Source organism: Thermobia domestica, chromosome 9 (genome assembly GCF_964235325.1).
Source record: "Thermobia domestica chromosome 9, izTheDome1.hap1.1, whole genome shotgun sequence".
NCBI classification, from domain to species: Eukaryota; Metazoa; Arthropoda; class Insecta; order Zygentoma; family Lepismatidae; genus Thermobia; species Thermobia domestica.
Window position 1 is genome coordinate 78,287,115 of NC_137462.1, and position 21,536 is coordinate 78,308,650.

A 21,536-nucleotide genomic window follows, 5' to 3' on the forward strand; every position below is an offset into this window, starting at 1 on the left:
CCAGTGGGTTATGGAAAAGGACCTGAGTTTATTCTGTACTCCTAAATTTAAATATGGAATGTAAGATCATAATGTAAGATAAAAAAAAGTTGGTATTATGGTCAACTGAATGTTTTTTGTAGTTAAAACAAAAGTTAATGGAAACATGGTTTTGAACAATTGAAATCGAATTCTATTCTTGTTTATTTTGAACTTGATAGACATAGTAATAGCATGGAATATACAAATAACGATACAAATATTAAATTCCAATATTTAAAAAAATCTTCTCGCAAAGGGCTGGAGGGAGTTTTAGTTGAATAATCCTAAACGATGTTTTACTTTACCGGTAATTTTCAAGTTCAATACTCTATCGTGAGTCTCTCAAGGATCTAATGTAGGTCCTCTGTTTCTTTTTGTTATTAATGATATTCCTCTGTGTATTAAAACTTCTCAAGTTCTTCTTTTCGTCGACGATCTCAAATTATATTCCAAAGTAAGTTCCAATTGAAGATTGCGTAAAAATTCAACAGGATCTACAGAGAGTTTAAATATAGTGTGATAAGAATAAATTAGTCCTGAATGTGTCTAAATATAAATCTGTATCTTTCACGAGGAAAGAAAATACAGTTAACTTTACCTATACAATAAGTGACACTTCCTTGTCTATCCCAAATACTACCAAAGATCTGGGGTTTGTATTTGATAGCAAATTAATCTTTGCTCAACATATTGACGCAATAACGAGTAGTACATATAGAAATCTAGGTTCAATTTATAGGATAGGACAGGATCTCTACAAAGAATCAACATTTATAAGGTTATATTTTTCGTATGTGACGTCAGGATTAGAATACTGTTGGTATTGTATGGACACCAAATGTCACTAATACTCTGATGCAATAGAAAATATAAAGTTTAAATTTTTAAAATGGCTTCCATACTAGAAAACCGGTTTCCCAATACGTATTCGAATAGGTAAGACTAGAACAGCAAACACTGGGACATTCTGTTGTAGAAAAACAAGAACTAACATATTTCATAAATCTCCTCTGTGGAAAATGTGTGCTTCATATAACGAAATGATTAGATTTTAAACAGTAGATGCATTTTGAATGACCGAAAACAAGTTCAAAAACAATTATCAAGCAAGAACTTCTTCAAGCAATGACTTCCGCAAGCAATGACTTCCGTCGATTGTATGTATGTCAGATCGATACAAGCACGCTTCATTTTGCCGCCATTTCTTAACTTTCTATTGTTGACTTTTTTCCCTAACAGTACCTTCCTGTTTCGCGGTTTAAAAGCCATCAGTGTTGCTCAAGTTGGTTTATTGATTGGTCATGTGGAGCTGTAAGGGGCTTGTATCAGGTTGATACATTGCGACCGATCGTGCTACAGTGGAAATTAAATGCAATATATTAACATTTTCGTCTATCATCACGGCAGATCATCGGATATAAAATTTCTATAATCCAATAGATTTAGAAGACGCTCTAAGACTAGTTTTTGATAATGAAGCAGACAATATTGACATTGAAGATTTTCACGACGATGCGGACATAGAGTGAGCAGAAGAGAGGGAAAGTGATTCCCAATCTGAAGAGAGTGGAACCGAGGATGAGCCTGATCCAAATAGTGATCTTTTTTATCTTGGAAAGGACAAGACTTCGAAGTGGTTGAAGCTACCACCTAAGAAAAACGGACGCGCTCAGCCACAGAACATTATAACACGCCTTCTGGCGTTATTGGTCAAGCACGTTAATCTAAATCAGTAACTGAGTGTTGGGGTAATATCTTCACTGATGAAATGCTACAAAAAGTAGTTGAGTACACAAACCAATATATTCATCTTGAAGCTCGAGGGAAGTTTGAACGAGAACGTGACGCAAATTTTACTGATTTGACAGAAATAAAATCTTTCGTAGGACTGCTTTACATAGCAGGTACCTTACATGCAAACAGGATGTCGCTGGAAGATCTATGGGATACTGATGGAGTTGAAATTTTAGATGATGATGGTAATGAGTCTCAGAAGGTTCAAATTCCTTCTAAGGTGTCTCCGTTTTGATGACCGAAATTTTCCGTTTGGTAATGAGTCTCAGAAGGTTCAAATTCCTTCTAAGGTGACTCCGTTTCGAAGACCGTACCACTAGGCCACAAAGGAAAGCTGTTGACAATCTTGCACAAATTCGTGAGCTTTTCGAAAAGTTCGTGGAGAATTGTAAAAAGAGTTACTCCCTTGGAAATACAGTAGAAACTCGATTAACTGTCACCCTCGGGACCAGGACCATGACGGTTAAGCGAATAGACGGATAACAGAAATATCGTTATAAACCTCTACAGTAAGTAGATTTAAAAGGTTCTGGAAGAAATAAATAACCTTATACAAGTGAATAATACATGTTTATACTGTATTTAAATTGCATACGTCAATTAAATTAAATTAAATTAATGACGCTGTAATTAAATTACGGCGTCAATTACGGCACATTTAAAGTACAGTACTGTCCGGAGCAGTGTCGGATAACAGAGAGTGACGGTTAATCGAGTTTCTACTGTAATGTTATTATTGATGAAAAGCTGGAAAGTTTCCACGGCCGTTGCCGCCTCAATCAGTATATTCCTTCGAAGCCTGCAAAATACGGTGTGAAAATTTATGCAATGTGTGACTCAGCTGTATTTTACACACACAATTTAGAGATATATGCCGGCAAGCAGCCTGAAGTGCCTTACCAGCAGAGTAACAAACCTGTTGAAGTCGTCAAAAGATTAGCAGAACCTATTTATGGCACAGGAAGAAACATAACAGCTGATAACTGGTTTTCTGATGTAAAAAATAACTACGGAATTCAAATAAAAAGGAATCTCATTCGTGGGAACATTGAAGAAAAATAAAAAAGAGCTTCCACCAGAACTCTTGAATGTGAAGAATCGACCAGTGAACTCAAGCATGTTTGCCTTTGACGAGAACTCTACAATTGTGTCTTAAGTACCGAAAAGAAATCGGGATGTTCTTGTCATATCGACCCAGCATTTTGATGATGCGATAGACGCAGAAACTGGAGAAGCTGCAAAACCAGAGATGGTGACATATTACAACAGGACCAAATTAGGAGTTGACGTTGTTGACAAACTATGTGCAGCCTACAATGTAGCTAGAAACACACAGTGTTGGCCAATGGTGGTATTTTATGCTATGATGAGCATTGCTGGTATTAATACCCAACTGATTTGGATTGGAAATGGAGAAGACAACATCCGACGTCGTCTTTTTGTTCGAAAGCTTGGTCATGAATTAGTTCTTCCACAGCTAGAAAGAAGAAGTCTTCAGGTCCAGGGAATTCCAGCATCTCTAAGCGAATTTCTCTAACGGTTTCGACCTTCTGTTGAGTATGAAAAGCAAGATGAACAAGGATCATCGAGAGGGAATTCCGGTAATCCTGCTAAACGTCGTCGCTGTGCCCTGTGTTAGTCATCCCGAAAGACCAGGCTCACTAAGACAACTTGCGAGGAATGTGGTCAAAATATTTGCGGGCATAAGCGCCTGAGCCATGGGGCAAAAGGGGTCACTTGCCCCCCCTCCACTTCCCAGACTGGGGGGCAGACATAGCATTTGACTTCTGGTCGAGTATTTTTTGTTGTGAAATTCATCGAGTTATCGATGCCTTGTGTGGTAAGAATAATTCCGTAAGGAGTTTTTTTTTTTTTTTTTTTTTTGTCTTGTGTGTGTGTGTGCGTGGTGAAATCTCCCAATGTTTTCGGATAATGTTCCCATTAAGGTGTCGAAAATTTTAATTAACCGAAAACCACTAGTAATTGAGGTTAGCGCAATTTATTTGTTGATTGCACAATTTAATGTCATTATTATCAGAACATTTATTTACAATAGTGTGTTTTCTTCGTTGGGGTCTTACGTAGCGCAATTTGGTAATGATCTTGGTTTCCGCTCAAGCGAATCCACTTTCAATGTTTAGAGGGTACAATCGGTCTAAAATGTGAGAAAATATACTGATAGATTTTCCTGGGTTTTTCCTGTTCCACCAATAGTCTTCCTTCCCGATAGGGCGCTCAACAGTGATCATCTTGTCGTACGAACAGCAATCATGATTGCTGTAGACCACAAATAAAAATAAAAATTGAAGCTATGCTTATCCTCAAAGCCAATGGCACAAAGAATGATTATTTTAATAATAATAATAATAATAATAATAATAATAATAATAATAATAATAATAATAATAATAATAATAATTATTATTATTATTATTATTATTATTATTATTATTATTATTATTATTATTATTATTATTATTATTATTATTATTATTATTATTATTATTATTATTATAACATTCACAATCTTTATTGGCCAATTTTGCCCCCCTATTTACATGTGTTAGGCGCCTATGTTTGCGGGGAACATACAACAGTGGTCTGCACAGTGTGCTATTCTCGGATTGAAGGAAAAGAAAAACACGAAGACTTTGAGTCATGCCGAAAATTTGTGAACGGACAGAGAAAACTAATGTCTTGATGTTTTTGTATTTACTGAGATTTAGATACGTAATATATCTATTATCAAAATGTTATATTATTTCAACCATCGCTTCTGCACCTACGCATAATAATATTGGCATATACGAATAACAATATTTTAGTGACGGCAAAAAATATAGCAAGTATAAATAATAAAACAGGAACAGACTCAGAATCTTGAATATCACTTGGACAGTACAATTCATATTGAGCCACGTATCGTTCTGATACATTGCGACCGATGACGGTAGTCTATATTAGTCAAATTATTAACACATTTCTGTGGTCACGACAACATTTCTTAGATTATAATGTTGCCATGTCATTATGTCTAAATTGGAAAAATCGTTGTTACCACGTGAAAGAAAAATCAACAAAGGATATTAGGCCCTACTATGATTCATAAAATAATCTAACTTTGTTAAAGGAAAGATATTACGCATTGAACAGAAATGTATCATTTTGATACATTGCGACCGATTCATAGCATATTAATGTTGCGACCGACCGAACGTTAAATGACGTAAATTTGTGTATGTATAATAATATATGTATAATAGTGTATGCTAGATAATTATGTACACGACACTACAGCTGGGCATTAAGCCTGTGTTGTTGTCCTTATGAAATAAATAAATAAATAAATTTTATTTAGCCGTAGCATGATCATTATTAAAATCTGATTTAACATTATTTTTAAAAAATCATTTACCATCATAATCTGAATTCCTTGAATTTTGTTGATTGTCGTCCCGGCGCACAGTGCTTTGAACATATGTACGTAATGACCAAAAATAAAAGAAATCATAATGAAGCTTTTATCACATGTTTATTGTGTCGCAAGACACTATTTGGCCACTGAGACTGAATAAAATGTAATTGTAGGTGTCGAACTTGACAACTGAATTTATGCAGAAAATAAAATTCCGTCCAAAAATGTAGAAAACTATGTTAGAAATTCACTGTTCATGACGCTCATAAACACGAATCCAAACTTTGTAAAAGCACGTAACACTAAAGTATAATGCAAAACAATGCATGAAATAAGCAACAGTTCCAGAGTTTTTTCAGATCAGTCATCACCATCACTGGATAAGTTATCGAATTCCATAACAAAGAATTATGGAGCTGGACAGCATTTCAATATAAGTTGTGAAATAACTTTCCAGATCCGTATCTGTCCTCCTTTTCTTTGCGTAAATCTGTATCTTAGAGAAGGTAATAGTTCAGATAGAATAAGCATGTGCGTCATCAGATTCAAACAAGTATTGGAGCGATAAATTTTCAGTGCATGATGTAGCCTAGTGTGACGGAAGACTTTGTGGATGGCTTCTAAAGCTTCTTCAGAAAACTGTCCAACGGATAAATCATAAGACTGTAATATATATACTCTATGAACTAGCAACGTGTATTAACTACTGTGCATGTAATACCACTTGCATGACCGTAGGTAAAACAGTGGTGCCCACCCCCTCATGTCCACGACGCACCCCCCCCCTCAATTGTCTATCCGTAGGTGTTCTTCTATAAAAAAAATCTTTTCGATTAATTTTTACACCCCCTCAAACATATTTATATAGATTTTTACCCCCCCAAATATTTCAATGACGCAGTTTGCGTCATAGCCCCCCTTGTGGGCACCCCTGGGTAAAAGTCTTTGGTGTCACAAATAAGAACTTTAAACTTGTCTTGATCGATGACTGCCACTAGCACCTAACCGTAAAATCTCTGATGTTTCGAATAAGAGTTTCATCAATGCGTGTTATTTCAGAAGCCTGCGGGGGATCATCAAAGAACCTTCTGGTTGTATTACCATCATTTGAGAAGCCAAAGCCTTGATTGGGTTTATCGACAATCAGGCTCATTTTCTCTTGGAACTCAGTTTGAATTCTCTTTTCTTCTTTCTCAAAAACTGACTTGTTTCTGGACCCCTCACTTGCCACGATTTGAATAGTAGGTGATACAAGATACATAATAAACATCTTATCATGACGTGAAGGAGGGATAGATAAAATGAAAAAAGAGAGCTTCGTTTGTAGGCTTACCACAATTTGTGGTTGAAATAATTTCCGTTTATTTCGAACCACAAATGAAACAATTTCAAATTGCGTTGGTTCCATTTAGAATGTTACATACGCTACCATCTACCATCGTTAAATGAAAACCAAAGGTGAAATCTAATGTACAATCACCAAAGGACAATATACAGTTCAGAAGCTTCTCGATAATAGTCTACATGTCAGCTTCTTCTCGTGAAACCAACTCTGGCGATTCTTTAGAAAAAACGAATCTATCAAATCCACAATATGGTATTGATCCTGGATGATTGTAAAACCACAGAACTGTTCCAGATACAACATAAATCAATTGTAGAGGACAAAGGCAATTAAAAACACGTATTCATCATATTTGACATCATGATCATTAAATTCCTGCTTGTAAATACTGTGACCTCCGCTACCCTCAAATTCCCACTACAGACCAACTTTGCCGTTACATCCTCTTCCAACATCAACGATTTGGAAATACTTTCAACAGTTTCATACAGAAGTTTTTATAGATCTACATGTGGAAATGTTTTGGTAACTGTAATAGACTGGGGTAAAAGTCCTTTCTTTGCTTTCCTGACACTATATAGGCTATAGAAACAGTTTTCATGAATGCTGTTGATAATCGACTGTACCGTGTTGTATTCCGTTTCGGAAAGATCGAGATCCACAAATAAGGATAAGACCTGCATAACTGGTAAGCCTTTGAATTGTTCCTTATTTTCTTATTTCCTTGATGTATTTCCTTTCGCTGCTGCTTGTTTAGCAGCAAAGGCAAACTCCATTTGCAGATTTACTCGCTAACACTCTGCGAACTCTTTACTGAGTCTATCACAAGTAGAGCAAGATCCATCCATCTTCAAGTTGCTGTGATATAGAACAGTTATCCCTGATGTTACACAGTCCGGAAACGTACACGCAGGATCAAGTCACTATTTTTAACTAGGAAAATCTACCACACTCTGTACGACATCCACTATTCTTTCCAAGGAAACATGTAATAACTTGCTAAATTTCTCTAAACTGCTGTACACATATTCTGTGGAGTCTTCAAGTTTATAACCGCTACAAACAGCCTGCAGAATTTCCGCTTTCATCCGGGTAGCATTGGTGGTAGCTATCCATCTTTCGAAAATGTCCTTGCTTTTCAAGGTATCTTCTGCATTTTCAGTAATTAGTCACAATTGCGGATACTTGCACACACATTATTGCTGAATCCAAAGCGAATCATTAAAGTAAGATATTTCTGGAGAGATCTCGAGACATGATTAGGCTTTTTTTAAAGAAATATTTCTAATATACCAGCAGCAAAATGTTTACCTAACGTTGGTCGTAAAGGAAAGAATTTGAGAAAGCTAATTAGATTAATTAAGATATGTTTAAATGAATACTAAAGTAAAGTCCGGGTAGGAAAATTTTTGTCCACGAGCTTTCACGTCGAAAATGGCCTGAAACAAGGAGATGCGTTGTCGCCATTATTATTTAACTTTGTACTAATTACTACTACAACAACTACTGATAATCTATATTATAAAATTGAAAGTGACTATATTTGTGACTCTTAATCTCTTGGACCGCCCTACCGATCTCGATGAAATTTTCAACGTAGATGCGGTTCTGGCCTGGCATTGTTTTTAGCTATTTACTTTGACGGTACAACTTAGGGAAGGGGGAGGAGGGTGACAGAAAAATAAATAAAACTTAATAACTCTTGAACCACCCGACCGATCTTGATCAAATTTTCAATGTAGATGAGGTTCGGGACTGGTATGATTTTTATCATTTCGCTACCCGGAGCAAAGTAGGGGAGGGGTGGAGGGGGAGATATACAAAAATCAATAAATATAAAAATAAAAATGACTATGTTCGTGAATTAATTACTTTTGAACCACCCGATCGATCTCAATCAAATTTTCAACATATATGAAGTTTAAACATGGAAAGTTTTTTATCATTTCATTTTGACAGTAGATCTTACCACGTAAGTAGTCCCGTTTTCCGCACAAAAAGAAATAGATTAATGGAAAATCTTTAAATCTTTCATTTTTCATTTTCTGACTCAGGAAACTCACTGAAGAAATTCGAATTCTCTAGAGTTCCCCTCTCCCCGAAATTCGTCTTTAAATTAATTTTTCAAAAATCGAAACATACGTAAATCATTTTCTCGCTCCCGAAAATGATACTCCATTCTATGAAAATCATTTGACAAAACCGTTGTCCTCTCCGAAATGAGTTTTCTCGAAATCACTATCCCAATGATCGAAAACTAATCGATCTCACGCACCTGCAAGTCCCATTTTATGATCTCATTGAATTTTTTTTCAAAGTCTCCCCTCCATCGCTTTCACGTGCGGAAAGCCCCATTTCGTGAACATCCTTATGCTTGATCATTACCAAGCTAAGATATTTTTCCCCACCTGAAACTGGTAGACTTCCACCCATTTCGTGGAAACAGTGAGGTAAAATCAGCTAATTCGGTTGTATTTTTAGTGCTATCATTATTTTAGCACCCCTCTGCCTCATTGATACTGACTTCATAAAAGTGAGTACCGAATTTCGTACTACCATTTTCGACAATTCAAACCTTTATTTCTGGTAGTTCGAGAAGCGCTTCTAACCAACTTCTTTTTTCGGTGTCAACCATATTGAATTAATGTAAGGATTAACAGGTTAATATGTACTGAAACCAATTTTTATCAATTTAATTTTAGAAACCTTACACTAAAAGTGCAAAATGTGTTTAAAAAGTGATTCAATCTTTATGTGAGTGTCTTAACCTGGTGAACAAGGCGACAGAATAAGTGGTTGAAACTGCACAGGAAAACTGTTAGAAACGCAATCAACGAAGTAACTTTCCTTATCAGTTAAACTCCCTGATGTAACAGTCCACCAAGGCGGAATTCATTTGCTTTTATTTTAAGTAGTTACCTAAGTGCTTCATGATGCTCGGTCAGCACTGAAAATTTCGTGTTGCTAACGCGGGAAATGAACGCTGGATCATATTCGTTAGCCATTCTGTTACGTATGAAAACAATAGCACTGGCAATACTTTAACAATTAAGCGGACTGGAATGGCGATTTATTGTTTTCAGGACACACACTAACTTTCTTGTAATACTGAATTACTTGTTTAAATTTGGATGTTGTTAACGATTTATATTTATTTGTATACGAATCTAAGTACAGGGAAAATATTACGAAAAACTTCCGAAGTTATAATTCCTTTCACCGCTTTATACACTCAATAATATTTTAACATTTGTTTAGTTTCTAGTTCACAAATGGTATAGGTTCCTTTTATCTTTGTAGAATAATGTCTTGATTAGGCAGGTGCAGCCAGGTTACGTGGTCTTGCAAGCCTTCATTATTGTATGAAGAAACTTGGAAAGAAATCAAGCAAAATATTACTAGTCGAACACCAAGCATTCGCGTTTTCGTGTATAACAGGACGTTCAGATTCAATTTGTTTGTGGTCCTGGGACCCATAAAAAAAATTAACAAGGTAATGAATCAAAATCATCAGTCATTCATTTAAAAAGCTCACATAGCACCAATAGATGATAGAGATTACAGGTCACTTATGGTTTTTTTACATGGGAGTTCCTGTTTTCCAACAAGCGAATCAAAAATAAATTATTCTAAGCAATAATAAAATGCTTAAGTGCAATCATTTGAATTTTTCTCCTCACAAAATAACTATCAAATCTGGAGGTACCCACAAGTATTGTAGGTTTTGGGACACAGGTTTTACCCATGAAACTTTTGGGGAGAACAATTTTTCATTGAAAATGACACAGTCAAACTTCACGTATACTACAATGATGCTTTTAAAAGCGTTAAATTGAATAAAATTTAGTCTACTAAGCAAGTTGTCTGTTTTGTCACAACCAACTCCGGTCTCGTCTACTACTACTTTTTTTTTTTTTTTTTTTGAGGGGGGATTATGCCCAAGCACTTAGGGAGGATAGGCACCAGATTGTGTGATGAGTTGTAATAGAAAATAAGTGTAAAGTAATAAATGTTAACGAAATGTCTTTATGATTTTTTTGTTCACCATGTGAATTAAACGAAGAAATTCCTTTAAAAAAATATACTTACATCTTGATGTAAATATTACTAATAATGGAAGAAATAAAATAAATAGATGTTTTTATTGTTTATGTAAAATCTACGGTGGAATCATTTTGCTTAAGATCCTAGTCCCCCCTTAAATAGATCCTAGGCAGTGAAGTCTCCTCGAAATATTTGAAGTCGCAACATTATATAGAAAGGGGATAACTAAATATCCCTCCTAATTCTAACAGACTTGACTATACCAACAAATGTGAGTGAAATACTATGAATAATTTCTTTTCTTTACAATCTTAAGAGAAAGTGAATTGAGATATTCAATTTATTTATTCATCTTTTTTAAATAGTTATTTTGGTAGATATCATATATTGTGCAAATATCTTAACCAAGAATTACAAAGAACAAGGACAGGTAATTTTCGGTTGGGAGCCATTGTCAGGTGACAGAGATGAAAACTAAAATTGTCAAACTTGAATATTTGATAATAATCCAGTGTAGAAATGTAAGTTCAGTGTTTCGAGACTCCCTGGGGGAGATGCCGAACTCCCACCAGGCGCCTCCTCAGGTGGTGGATCGAGGAACGCCCATAAGATATGATGGGTACCGGGAATTTCACGGAGCGGACCAAAATCAGCTGCTGCTGCCTTGCAGAAGAGTAGATGCATCTACAAAGACTAAGGAATGAAAACACTGGGAGAAAATTATCTAGTCCTCCAGATTGGGGGTTCGACGTAGGGTCAACACCCCTGTTCCGGAAAAAGTGTGGTTTATTAGAAGTAGACGTAGAGCAAGAGCCGAACGGAAAGAACTGATGGCGAACTGACGAATTGAACAGACTATGACGTATGGAACGTGGAACATAAGAAAGTTGAGTGGAAAAGAAGTAGAACTCGTAGGAGAAATGAAGAAAGACAAAAGTAAAGTATTTAGACATGACGGAAACTAAAAAGAAAGGGGTGGGCTGCGAGATACTGAAAGATAGATTTATGCTGCATTACAGTGAACTACCAAAGAGTGAGAGAGCTAGAAAAGTAGACTGCGTCATACATAAAGAAAATGTAAAGGATCTTATAGACTAAAAAACTATAAACGAAATAATTATGGTTGTTAATGTGAAAGATGGAAATAGTAGAACAAACATGATAATAGCTTACGGACTTAATGAAAACGAAATGACTGAAAAGAAACAGAAATTCTATGGAGAGCTACAAAACACGATAGACGATACCACAATGGGAAGCACTATTATTTTGGGAGACCTAAATGCCAGAGTGGGAAATAACATAGAAGGTGGAAATGTTATTTGCAGACTGGGAGGAAATCCCTTCTGAAAATGGAAAAAAGACTGTTAAATATATGCATTGCAAGCAACCTAGTCATCACGAATACAAAATTTCACGAGAGTCGAACTTTCCATAAATGAAAAATCAATAATCGACATATAATGGTAAATTAAGATAAAATGAAATATTTAAGAGACATCCGAGTAAGAAGAGGTCTCGAAATTGGCAGCGACCATTACTTGCTAACAATGGAAATAATAACATAAACCACAAAGAATGAAAAGAGAACAAACAGAAAGGCTATAATGCAAACCTACAGAAGCTATAAGTTGAAAGAAGACCTTCAAAAAACTTCAGGAAAAACTAGAAGCAATAGAAGAGGAAAAGACGAAAACAAATAGTTTAGAAAAAAGCTGCAAAAACTTCAAACAAGTGGTACTGAACTCAACAGAAAACGTATGCGGTAAACACACAACAGGAATATAGAAGATAAGAATCCCATGGTGGAATGCAGAAGTTAAAGAACAAGTACTACAGAAGAAAGAGGCGTGTCAAAAATATCTAACAATGAAAACAGATGAAGACTGTCAACATTATAAATTCCAAAGACAACAAACGAAAGAAAGAGTACAGACAGTGAAGGAAAAACAATGGAAAGAATTTTGCAACATCATAGAAACCAACAGCAAGGAAAAAACATTTGTTTTTACAGAATACTGAAGAGCCTGAGAAAGCACAAAGAATGCCCAGAAAGCTATTAACAAAGGAAGTAGATATTATGAACAAATGGAAGGAATATTTTACCGAATTATTAGAGAAGAATTACTTAGACCTACCTAACGAAGAAGATCCAGAAACACAAAATTTACATTTGAAACTGCAAAACGATAAATATACAATTACGGAATAAGAATTGAAACAAGCCGTAAGGAGGATAAAAATTGGGAAACCAGCCGAACATGACATGATAAGAACAGAAGTGATCAAATACATGGGAGAAGCAGGAAACAAATTACTATTACATACAATCCGACTAGCTTGGAAAATAAAAGAAGACACCCTGGGATTGGAGAATATCATTTCTATATACACGAAAGAAGACGACAGACTATGCAATAACCACAGAGGTATATCGTTACTGAGCGTACCAGGAAAAATATATGCAAGAATCATGGAAAACAGACTGAGACAAAAAGTCGAACATCTACTAAAAGAAAACTAGTATGTTTCCAGGCCATACCGCAGTACCCAAGATGCAATATTTACTTTTGGTAGATATCCGAGAAGGCTATCGAATACAATAAAATGGTGCATCTGTGTTCCATTGATCTGGAAAAATCTTTCGACAAAGTACCTTGGAATACAATATGGGAAGTTCTTCGGAATAGAAAGGTTAAAGAAATGTATAGAATACAAAGTTTTCACAGGAATGCAAAGATTGTGTGCGAACATGCAACTAGAAGCGACGAGTTCTATACAACAACATAAGTAAGACAAGGCTGTATACTGAGCCCTCTGTTATTTATAATTTGGATGATATTATGAAAACAATAAAGGAAAAAACAAAACCCCTTACTGTAGGAAACTGGCTAGTGAAACAAATACAGATATCAGAATTGAAATTTGCAGACAATTTGGCCCTAATGCTAAAACGGAAAGGGATTTACAACAAAACATAAGTGTATGAAAAAATGAACGAGAGAAAAGGAGTGTGAAAATCAGCGTAAACAAAACAAAAACTATGGTAATAAATAGAGAAACACAAAACCATATGATAAAGCTGACAGATGAAAACTTAGAACAAGTGACACATTTCAGATATATGATGGGAAAATAGAAGAAGAAATAAGCAATAGAATTGCAGTAACTGGACTATATCATGCCTTAAACAGAAACTTCGTAAGTAAAAAAGAGATATCGAAGTCAACGAAGTTAACCGACTACAAAGCAACGTACTTACCAATGGTAACATATGAATGAGAGTCACGGCAGCTGACAACCAATCATTACAGTAAGCAACAAGCAAGTGAAGCAATGAAGTATTTAAGAAAGAAGGAAAACCGAAAAGAAACAGAGTGAGAAATCAAATCATCAGAACAGGACTAACAATACAGCCCTTAGAACGGCAAATAGAGATGGCACAATTACGATGGTTCGGACATGTTTACCGTATAGGAGAGGAAAGAATACCGAGAAACGTGTGGCAGGTTAGACCAGTTGGAAGAAGACCGAAAGGAAGATCCAGACAAACGTGTGAAAAAATGGTAAGGAAAATTCTGAAGGAAGGGGGTTTGGGATAAAGAAAGCAAATATTCTGGCCAAAGACCATCCCAAGTGGAAAGCTCTATATAAAACTTCTACACCTGATGGTAGAAGAGATCGACTAAGTAAGTAAGTACCTGTAAGCTAGCTTCGAGACTCCGTTCTGGTATGGTTACATATTTGAAGTTTCTTTTTTATAAGATACTACAAATGTTTAAGACATAAAATATTCTTATGTCTCTTGCGGCTTAACAAATGTACTAATATAAATTATCTTACATAATATTAATAGGTCTTGCTGTCAGCAAAATTCACCATATTTGAAACTTTTTAATTAAATATATTTATTTTATAATTATGATGAGCTTATTATTCTTTATACGTCGAAGTGCTTTCTTTATCTTTTTAATATAAAACTAATTTTTACAGATACATCCTCGGAATCTCATGGAGAAATATTTTGGACAATGGCCTTCTTCCTCTTCTGTGTCGCATGATGTCTGTGAAGGTATTTCAGAGAAGACCCCACAACAACGATCCAAGGAGACATTGGACTTTAAAGGTTTTGATTGGACAGCTGATAGCTGACGTCGGCTTTTCATCTATACCTTGATGGTGTAATACGCAATAATTCCTTTATAACGTATTATAAAATAATTTTGCCAATGCTAAATACTCAGTTTTAGCCCTTTCGAGATATCGTATACATATATATGAGACGGCGTTAAAGAAATACTAATATTTTATGTTACCATATTTCATCTTTTTTGAAGTAGCGAACTGTTAAGAATACTTCGTTTCAGAATATTCTTAGATTAAGACTGTTCTTAAGATGAATCGAAAACTATTTACTATGTAAAACTATGATTGAGAACCTCAAACTTCAGGAATATACATATGTATATAAAGTACGGGACAAGAATAAACGACCAAAAATGCCATTAAAACTAATGGCGTTTTAGGTCGTTTATTCTTGTCCCGTACTTTATTTAGTTTCATCACATAATTGCTATAGAGTAAACAATGAATTATCACGAATGACTATGTTAATTATGTATGTGTATTGTATTGTAGAAACTAGCACTATCAAAAAAATTTCGAAGAATTCATTGTTTAACTATTCGAATTTTAACATTAATTCGAAATAATAATGTATTTGAAAGTATTTTCGTGCGTAAGTTTATGTTATAATTCTTTCTGTACTTTATGTCATTGCTTTAATATTAAAGAATACCAATTCATAACACGATTTTTGAACAACACTAGGTTTGCTCTATTGCAGTTTTTATTGTTCAACATATTTGCTATTGATAAACTTGGCAATAAGTTTATCAATTGAAATGTTAAAAATAGCTAAATAAAAGCAATAAATATAGAAATACTATAGAAGTTGAGTCTAGTATTATCTACAACTAAAGAATGGGGCACAGTGACTCAGTGGAGGAGTTCTCGCTGATCAGAGGGATGCCTGGTTCGATTTCAAACTATGTGAGTTTGTAGTGAACAACATCTTGGGGGTTTTTCTGTTCCGTCAATTTCTTTCATAATCAGTGTTCGAAGTGGAAAAAAAGCAGAGGCGGTATGTTTTATTACGATTTTGACTGGACATACCCATTATCTAAATGTTGAAATACAGTGAGGGTATATTGCCTAAAAGATTGCATTTCTATTTATATGACTAAAAAATATTGGAGAGCTTCTCTGTAGTTACAGGTGGGACATGGAAAGAAATCGTTATGTTGTATTATAGAGAATAATACACGCCCCCACAGCAGACAACCCTTAAATCCTTTCGTGGTCAAAACACGACATTTATATGCATTAAGGCAAGAAGACACACTCACACATAAGAAAGAAACAATTCAGTACGGCACATCAAAATAGAAACTAGATTAACTTCTTTGAAGACACCTCATTTTAAAAACAAAAGGTAGAAAAAAGATAACAAAAATGTCGGTGTTGTCAACTTATTCTTACATAAGAAATAAAATCTTTTTACGTGCAAAGCTATTTGTCAATTACTGTGTATGAAAATGGATTTATTAAAAGTATTTAGCATCTACTTTTCAGTGACGGTATGTCTTGATCAATGAAAAACCAGAGGTGGTATGCCTTCATCACTGAAAAAGCAAAGGCGGTATGGCATACCACCGCATACCGTCTCACTTCGACCACTGTTCATAATCATTCTCTTTTATTAATTATCCATCTCTTTTACTCTACAGGACATCAGTGCCGTGCCATGGGGGGGAAGAGCGGGGCGACGACTTGGGCACCGAAGTAAGGGAGCACAAAATTCGGTAGGAAAAATGAAAAGAAAAGAAGGAAACAAAAAAGAGAAAGGAAAAGCTACTTGGAATATTACCAGTAACTACTTAAAGCCTCTTGCTTTAGGAAGTGGTCATATAGTGTTACTCATATTAGGGAAATGCATGTGCACATATATAAAATGGAAAGAAAAAAGTAATAAAAATACTCAGAATCAAGGAAAAGCAGGGTTTATTTTTGAAAATGATCTTACGTTCCTCGCCAACCATTGTGGTGCTCCCCGGCTGCTCTGTCGACCTCACTCATATGTATGAGGGCGCCGTCGTATACTTTCGTTCCGGGTGTTGATTTTCCACGGCACGGCACTGCAGGACATAACCATGGACATAAAACTGAAAGATTTCATTTCTCATTTACAGTTGAAAAAACATTTTTATAACTTTTATGTGTTTAAAAGGATTTTTTTGTATTATTTAGCTTGTAATATGTATCTGTGTAAACAAATTCAATTTAAACTCATTGTAAATAGACCTCCAATATCGTGGCTTTGTGTACGATGGACGTTTCTTACAGAATCAATTAACTATGTTATTCAATGTGTATCGCTGTAGTTATGTTCTTTGAAAGAAAAAGGAAAATTGGTCGAAAAATACGAAGTGAGATAGGGTAAGAAAATACGAAGTATTTAAAAATAGGTATAACAAATTAGAATAACTTACTTTCTAGTATGAATATCTATATTATTATAAGTATATGAAGTGTAATATTACTATCAGAAATTGTTAGTGGTAAATCATGTGCTGCATTCCACGAACGACTGAAAGCATACCAGCGAAATAACAAAATAATCTGATTCAGTAATCTACAGTAACAGAATGGAAGAAAAAGAAAGAAAAAGAGACTGATTTAGCTTATTGATTTTTAATATATTGTTATTCATAACTCCTGTAAGAATCAGGAATATTTTAAGTGTCATACGAACTATTATACACATTTGTTCCATAACGTAAAGATATTGTTTGTATCATTAGTTTTCGTGAGAGGTAATGATTGTTCGTCTTATTTAAGTTTGCTTTTGACTATGTTTCAAAGACTCATAATTATTTCATACTTGAACTCAGCATTGTATGATAATAGGGAAGTGTAAGTAGCACTATATATATATATTCTGTCATCAGTGTTTTTTCCACAAATACAATATGTAGTTCTATCAACTGAATACACATTTTATAGAGGTGCATGAGATACGTAAAAAGAAGTCAAAGTAATTTGCTTTACCGTTGACTACTAGTGAAGAGAACACAGTACACTCATAACTCTCTAAGTATGAACGAAAAAGAAAAAAACCCTCAACTTCTGGCATCAAACAAATGCTTCCATTAACTTGGTTCCCAAATGTCTGTTGAGGTCTGCATGCTGCCAAGTATAATGAAAATATTCCTTTGTTGCCAACAACCAAACCACAAAGCAAGCATATTAAATTTTAAACAATCTTACCGTACTTTAACCTCTGTACTGAGTGAATGTAATTTCTCCATAATTTGGCTGAACAAAATCGTCAACTTTGATGACGAAGATAGGATGAGGTTGTTTTGAAGGTTTTGGGGAGAGAAGTGGACTGTAAAGAGTGTAGAAGAGCACTGCAAAAAAAAAAAAAAAAAAAAAAAAAAAAAAAAAAAAAAAAAAAAAAAAAAGTAATCTATATAAACGCTGTTGTATGAAATTGACTGTTAGAAATTCAGAGCTTCCAACCTGTGTGTTTATTTTTATTGTACAAATTGAAGTTATCCAACATTGGTATCCATATTATATGTAAATTTCTTTGGTCCGTTTAATATTAGACTTCTTGAATTGTTTCGAAAGCTTTTCATATTATTTTTTGAAGAATCCCAAATTTGTGTAAAATTACATTTATTGTCTTCAAACATTTAGCAACCCCTGGTATTATTGTCTGTTTTACCCTGTTACTAAGTGTTCGTTTGTTCTGATTTTAAATAGTGCCTTTTGTCGTGCTAATAAAAGGCATATTATACACATATTCACAAACTGCTTCCTATAATCCGATGAAGGGAAAGCATTGAAACATTAGTGTAATAGCTCTTGTAAGCAAAATTGATCTTACATGGAAAGTAGGTTTCCTCATTATCTTGGGATGAAATGGAACGCCAATCTAATTTCTGGACTGATTCGAGATGGCAATTATTGTATTTCTATGGTGTTGGTGGTTAATAGTACTTTGTACGTCAGAATACATTTTTCCAGTTTTTTTATTATTATTATTTATTTATTCATTCATTCTTTTGGGCTAAATAATACAGATATTTAATTTCTAACAGCAAACTATTTTGAGTTGAGAGTTTGATAGTCTACAAAGGAAAAAAATCCACATATTAATCTCGTTATCGGCGAATGTACTGAGATAGCATGAATGAACTTCATAGAGGTTTGTTTCCATTCAACGCCTTTCAGTTTAAAGACAGATATTTTCTACATCATGTTTTGGCGATGGATAGCTCTTTTTTCCCCCCACTTTTAGCAAACACAGTGAGAGAAGAATTTTAATAGACTCAGATGCATTGAGAAACTCAGTATGCGAATGTAACGAGTCTTTTACCGGCATGACAAAACACACTATTAAAACAAACATTAATAATATAAACATTAAAAGCAAAGCGAAAAAGTGTATACCAGGTATTTTAAACATCTGAGGGTAACAAATTATAATTCTGTACACATTCTACACTCTTAAAGAATAACAAGAAAAGAGAAGCTTTCAGATCAATTAAAACAAAAAGTCCAAAGTTAAGTTTTGAGTAAAGAAATTTACATAAAATCTGCATACCAATGTTGAATAACTACAAATTGTACAAAGAAAATGTGCACAGTAGTTGTAGAAACTGGATACATAAACGTTAACCTTTAGAACAACAATTTTTAAAATGCAGTTATGAAATACTCATAGTCTACTTCTTTCCCAAAATCATCAAACTCATTCTATAAGCGCGATCACGATTGTTTCTCAACTGAAATGATGGAAAAATTACATCTAGTTGTGTACAGAAGTTAAAGTAAAGTAAACAATTTTATTGTTTTTGTATCCTTATTGCATAAACGAACACTTAAATAGATTATATTTTACTCCATTTCTGATTCTATCGTTCAACCAGAACCACGTACCATTTTAAGATCAGATATTTGGAAGATTCCTTTAAGCTAAACTATTACTAAAGTCATTTGCCAGTTAAACTCAATACGAAATAGCTTCAATGTAATATTAATATTTTCACTATTACTAACTTTACTTTTATCTATATTTTCAAGAAATGTTTGTCCTATTTACAAAACATAAGTAAAATTCATTTGTCAAGTTGTCAAGGTGCCATAATTTTGGAAATAATGTGGAAAAACGGTTCTGTCAGTAGCAATTTGGATTAAGAATAGCATTTTGTAATGTCAACAGCTGAAAAATTAGATTTGTTATAATGCTAAAGGGATTTAACGTATCCCGTCCTCAGTAGTGCCATGAGTGGCTGTGAAAAGGTACTGATAAAATAAGTTTCAGTGAGGAAACTGTTAGCATTGCAGGGTTTCCAATTAATTGGCGAGTACGAATTCCCTGACTTTACTAGGTTTTCCAGATCACGATTTACAGATTCCCAGGTCTATAGGTAGTGTAATGAAAAAACAATATTTTTCCAGACCAGGATGTCCCCAAAAAAGAGAAATCGAGCAGATCTACGATTTTCAAATATTGTGAAAAAACATCCATACTTAAAATTCCCTGGACTTTTTGTGTGTAAACTGAATTCTCTGACTTTTCCAGATCGGTGGGAACCTTGCATTATCAAGACAGAAATATACGAGTGTGGGTCAATAAGAGTCAGGGTTGATAAAATGATACTCACACCCTTCTGTATCATTATTAAGATCTTCACAGCCATCAACTATAAAAGAAGAGGAACAATTACATAGATTATTTACTTTGTGAATCTATAAGACAGAATCACAAATAGCTTCTGTGCACAGTTATAAATTGTATTGTGTTTCATAAAGTAGTTAATTTTACCTCACATTATGGTAGATAACATCATGTCCGTGGTTTCCCAGAGGTACTCCCGTCTCCTTCCACATTCTTATCCCACCAATTCTTCTACCATCATTCACTTACCTTAATTATTCGCCTCCCTTAGTCTACAGGGCATAATAGTGGGACATTGAACTGAAATATTTCATTTCAATTTTACCTCATTTTATCATATTCTCTTAACCCTGAGTTTCTATTTTTGTATTGATAATATTAGCAGTGAAGTTAATTAAAATTCGACTATTTTAATTGAATCAACTATGATAAAACACAAGATGAAAAATGTAAAAGAGTAGGTTTGTTTGTTGTTTTGATTGTTCATAATGCAGCTCTTCATTATAGTGCTTTTACTTTCTGTACTTCGGGAATCTCATAGATACTTGCATCCGATCCCGTTTATTTGAATAGATTAATAGAAGAAACGCTTGTTGTGATAATTCATGTAGTTTAAGATCTTTGACAATGTACGTTATTGTGTAGTGCTGTTTCTTCTTCGGATTTGTATATGTGTGTGTTTCACTGTTATACATTCATGTTTGTATATCCGTCCCTTGTAACTTCCATATAGATAAAAGCAGCTATACAAAGTATTATACTAGTACTTGCTTGAAGTACCCAGTATTTTGATTAAAAGAAAGACTGTTGTAAAGAGAAACTTATTTATCTTGTAAATAATTGAGAATTATGTGTAATAATACATTGTTTCTTAAAATGTATTTGTTTTTGATGCTTTATTGTAGTTTTTTAATATATATAAGTAAATAAAAGGTAATTAAAATTTGATTTCTTATCTTCAAAAAAAAAAAAATATATATATATATTTTATTTTTCAGCTCTAAATAGCAAAAGCTATAATGACTCATATTGGCTGCTCACTCTGAGTGGCTCTTATTAGAGACTCAATTTAAAGTAGTTCATTTGTTAATATTTTAGAAGGTATTCATTTCGTTATAAAGTCTTTGTATAACTTGAAGTCTTAAAACAGGGTTTCTACTATTTCA

General features: G+C 34.2%; 1 protein-coding gene across 1 annotated transcript in view; it reads left to right on the forward strand.

The window, feature by feature from the left end:
* The window catches only part of LOC145694772 (serine/threonine-protein kinase S6KL-like), a 388,845-nt gene extending 373,723 nt beyond the window's left edge, over positions 1 to 15,122 (forward strand). The window contains exon 10 of the mRNA XM_081771395.1: positions 14,613 to 15,122. Within this exon, the coding sequence (XP_081627521.1) occupies positions 14,613 to 14,771 (159 nt within the window). The 3' untranslated portion in view covers positions 14,772 to 15,122. The remainder of the gene's footprint in view (positions 1 to 14,612) is intronic.
* Positions 15,123 to 21,536: the final 6,414 nt, after the last annotated feature.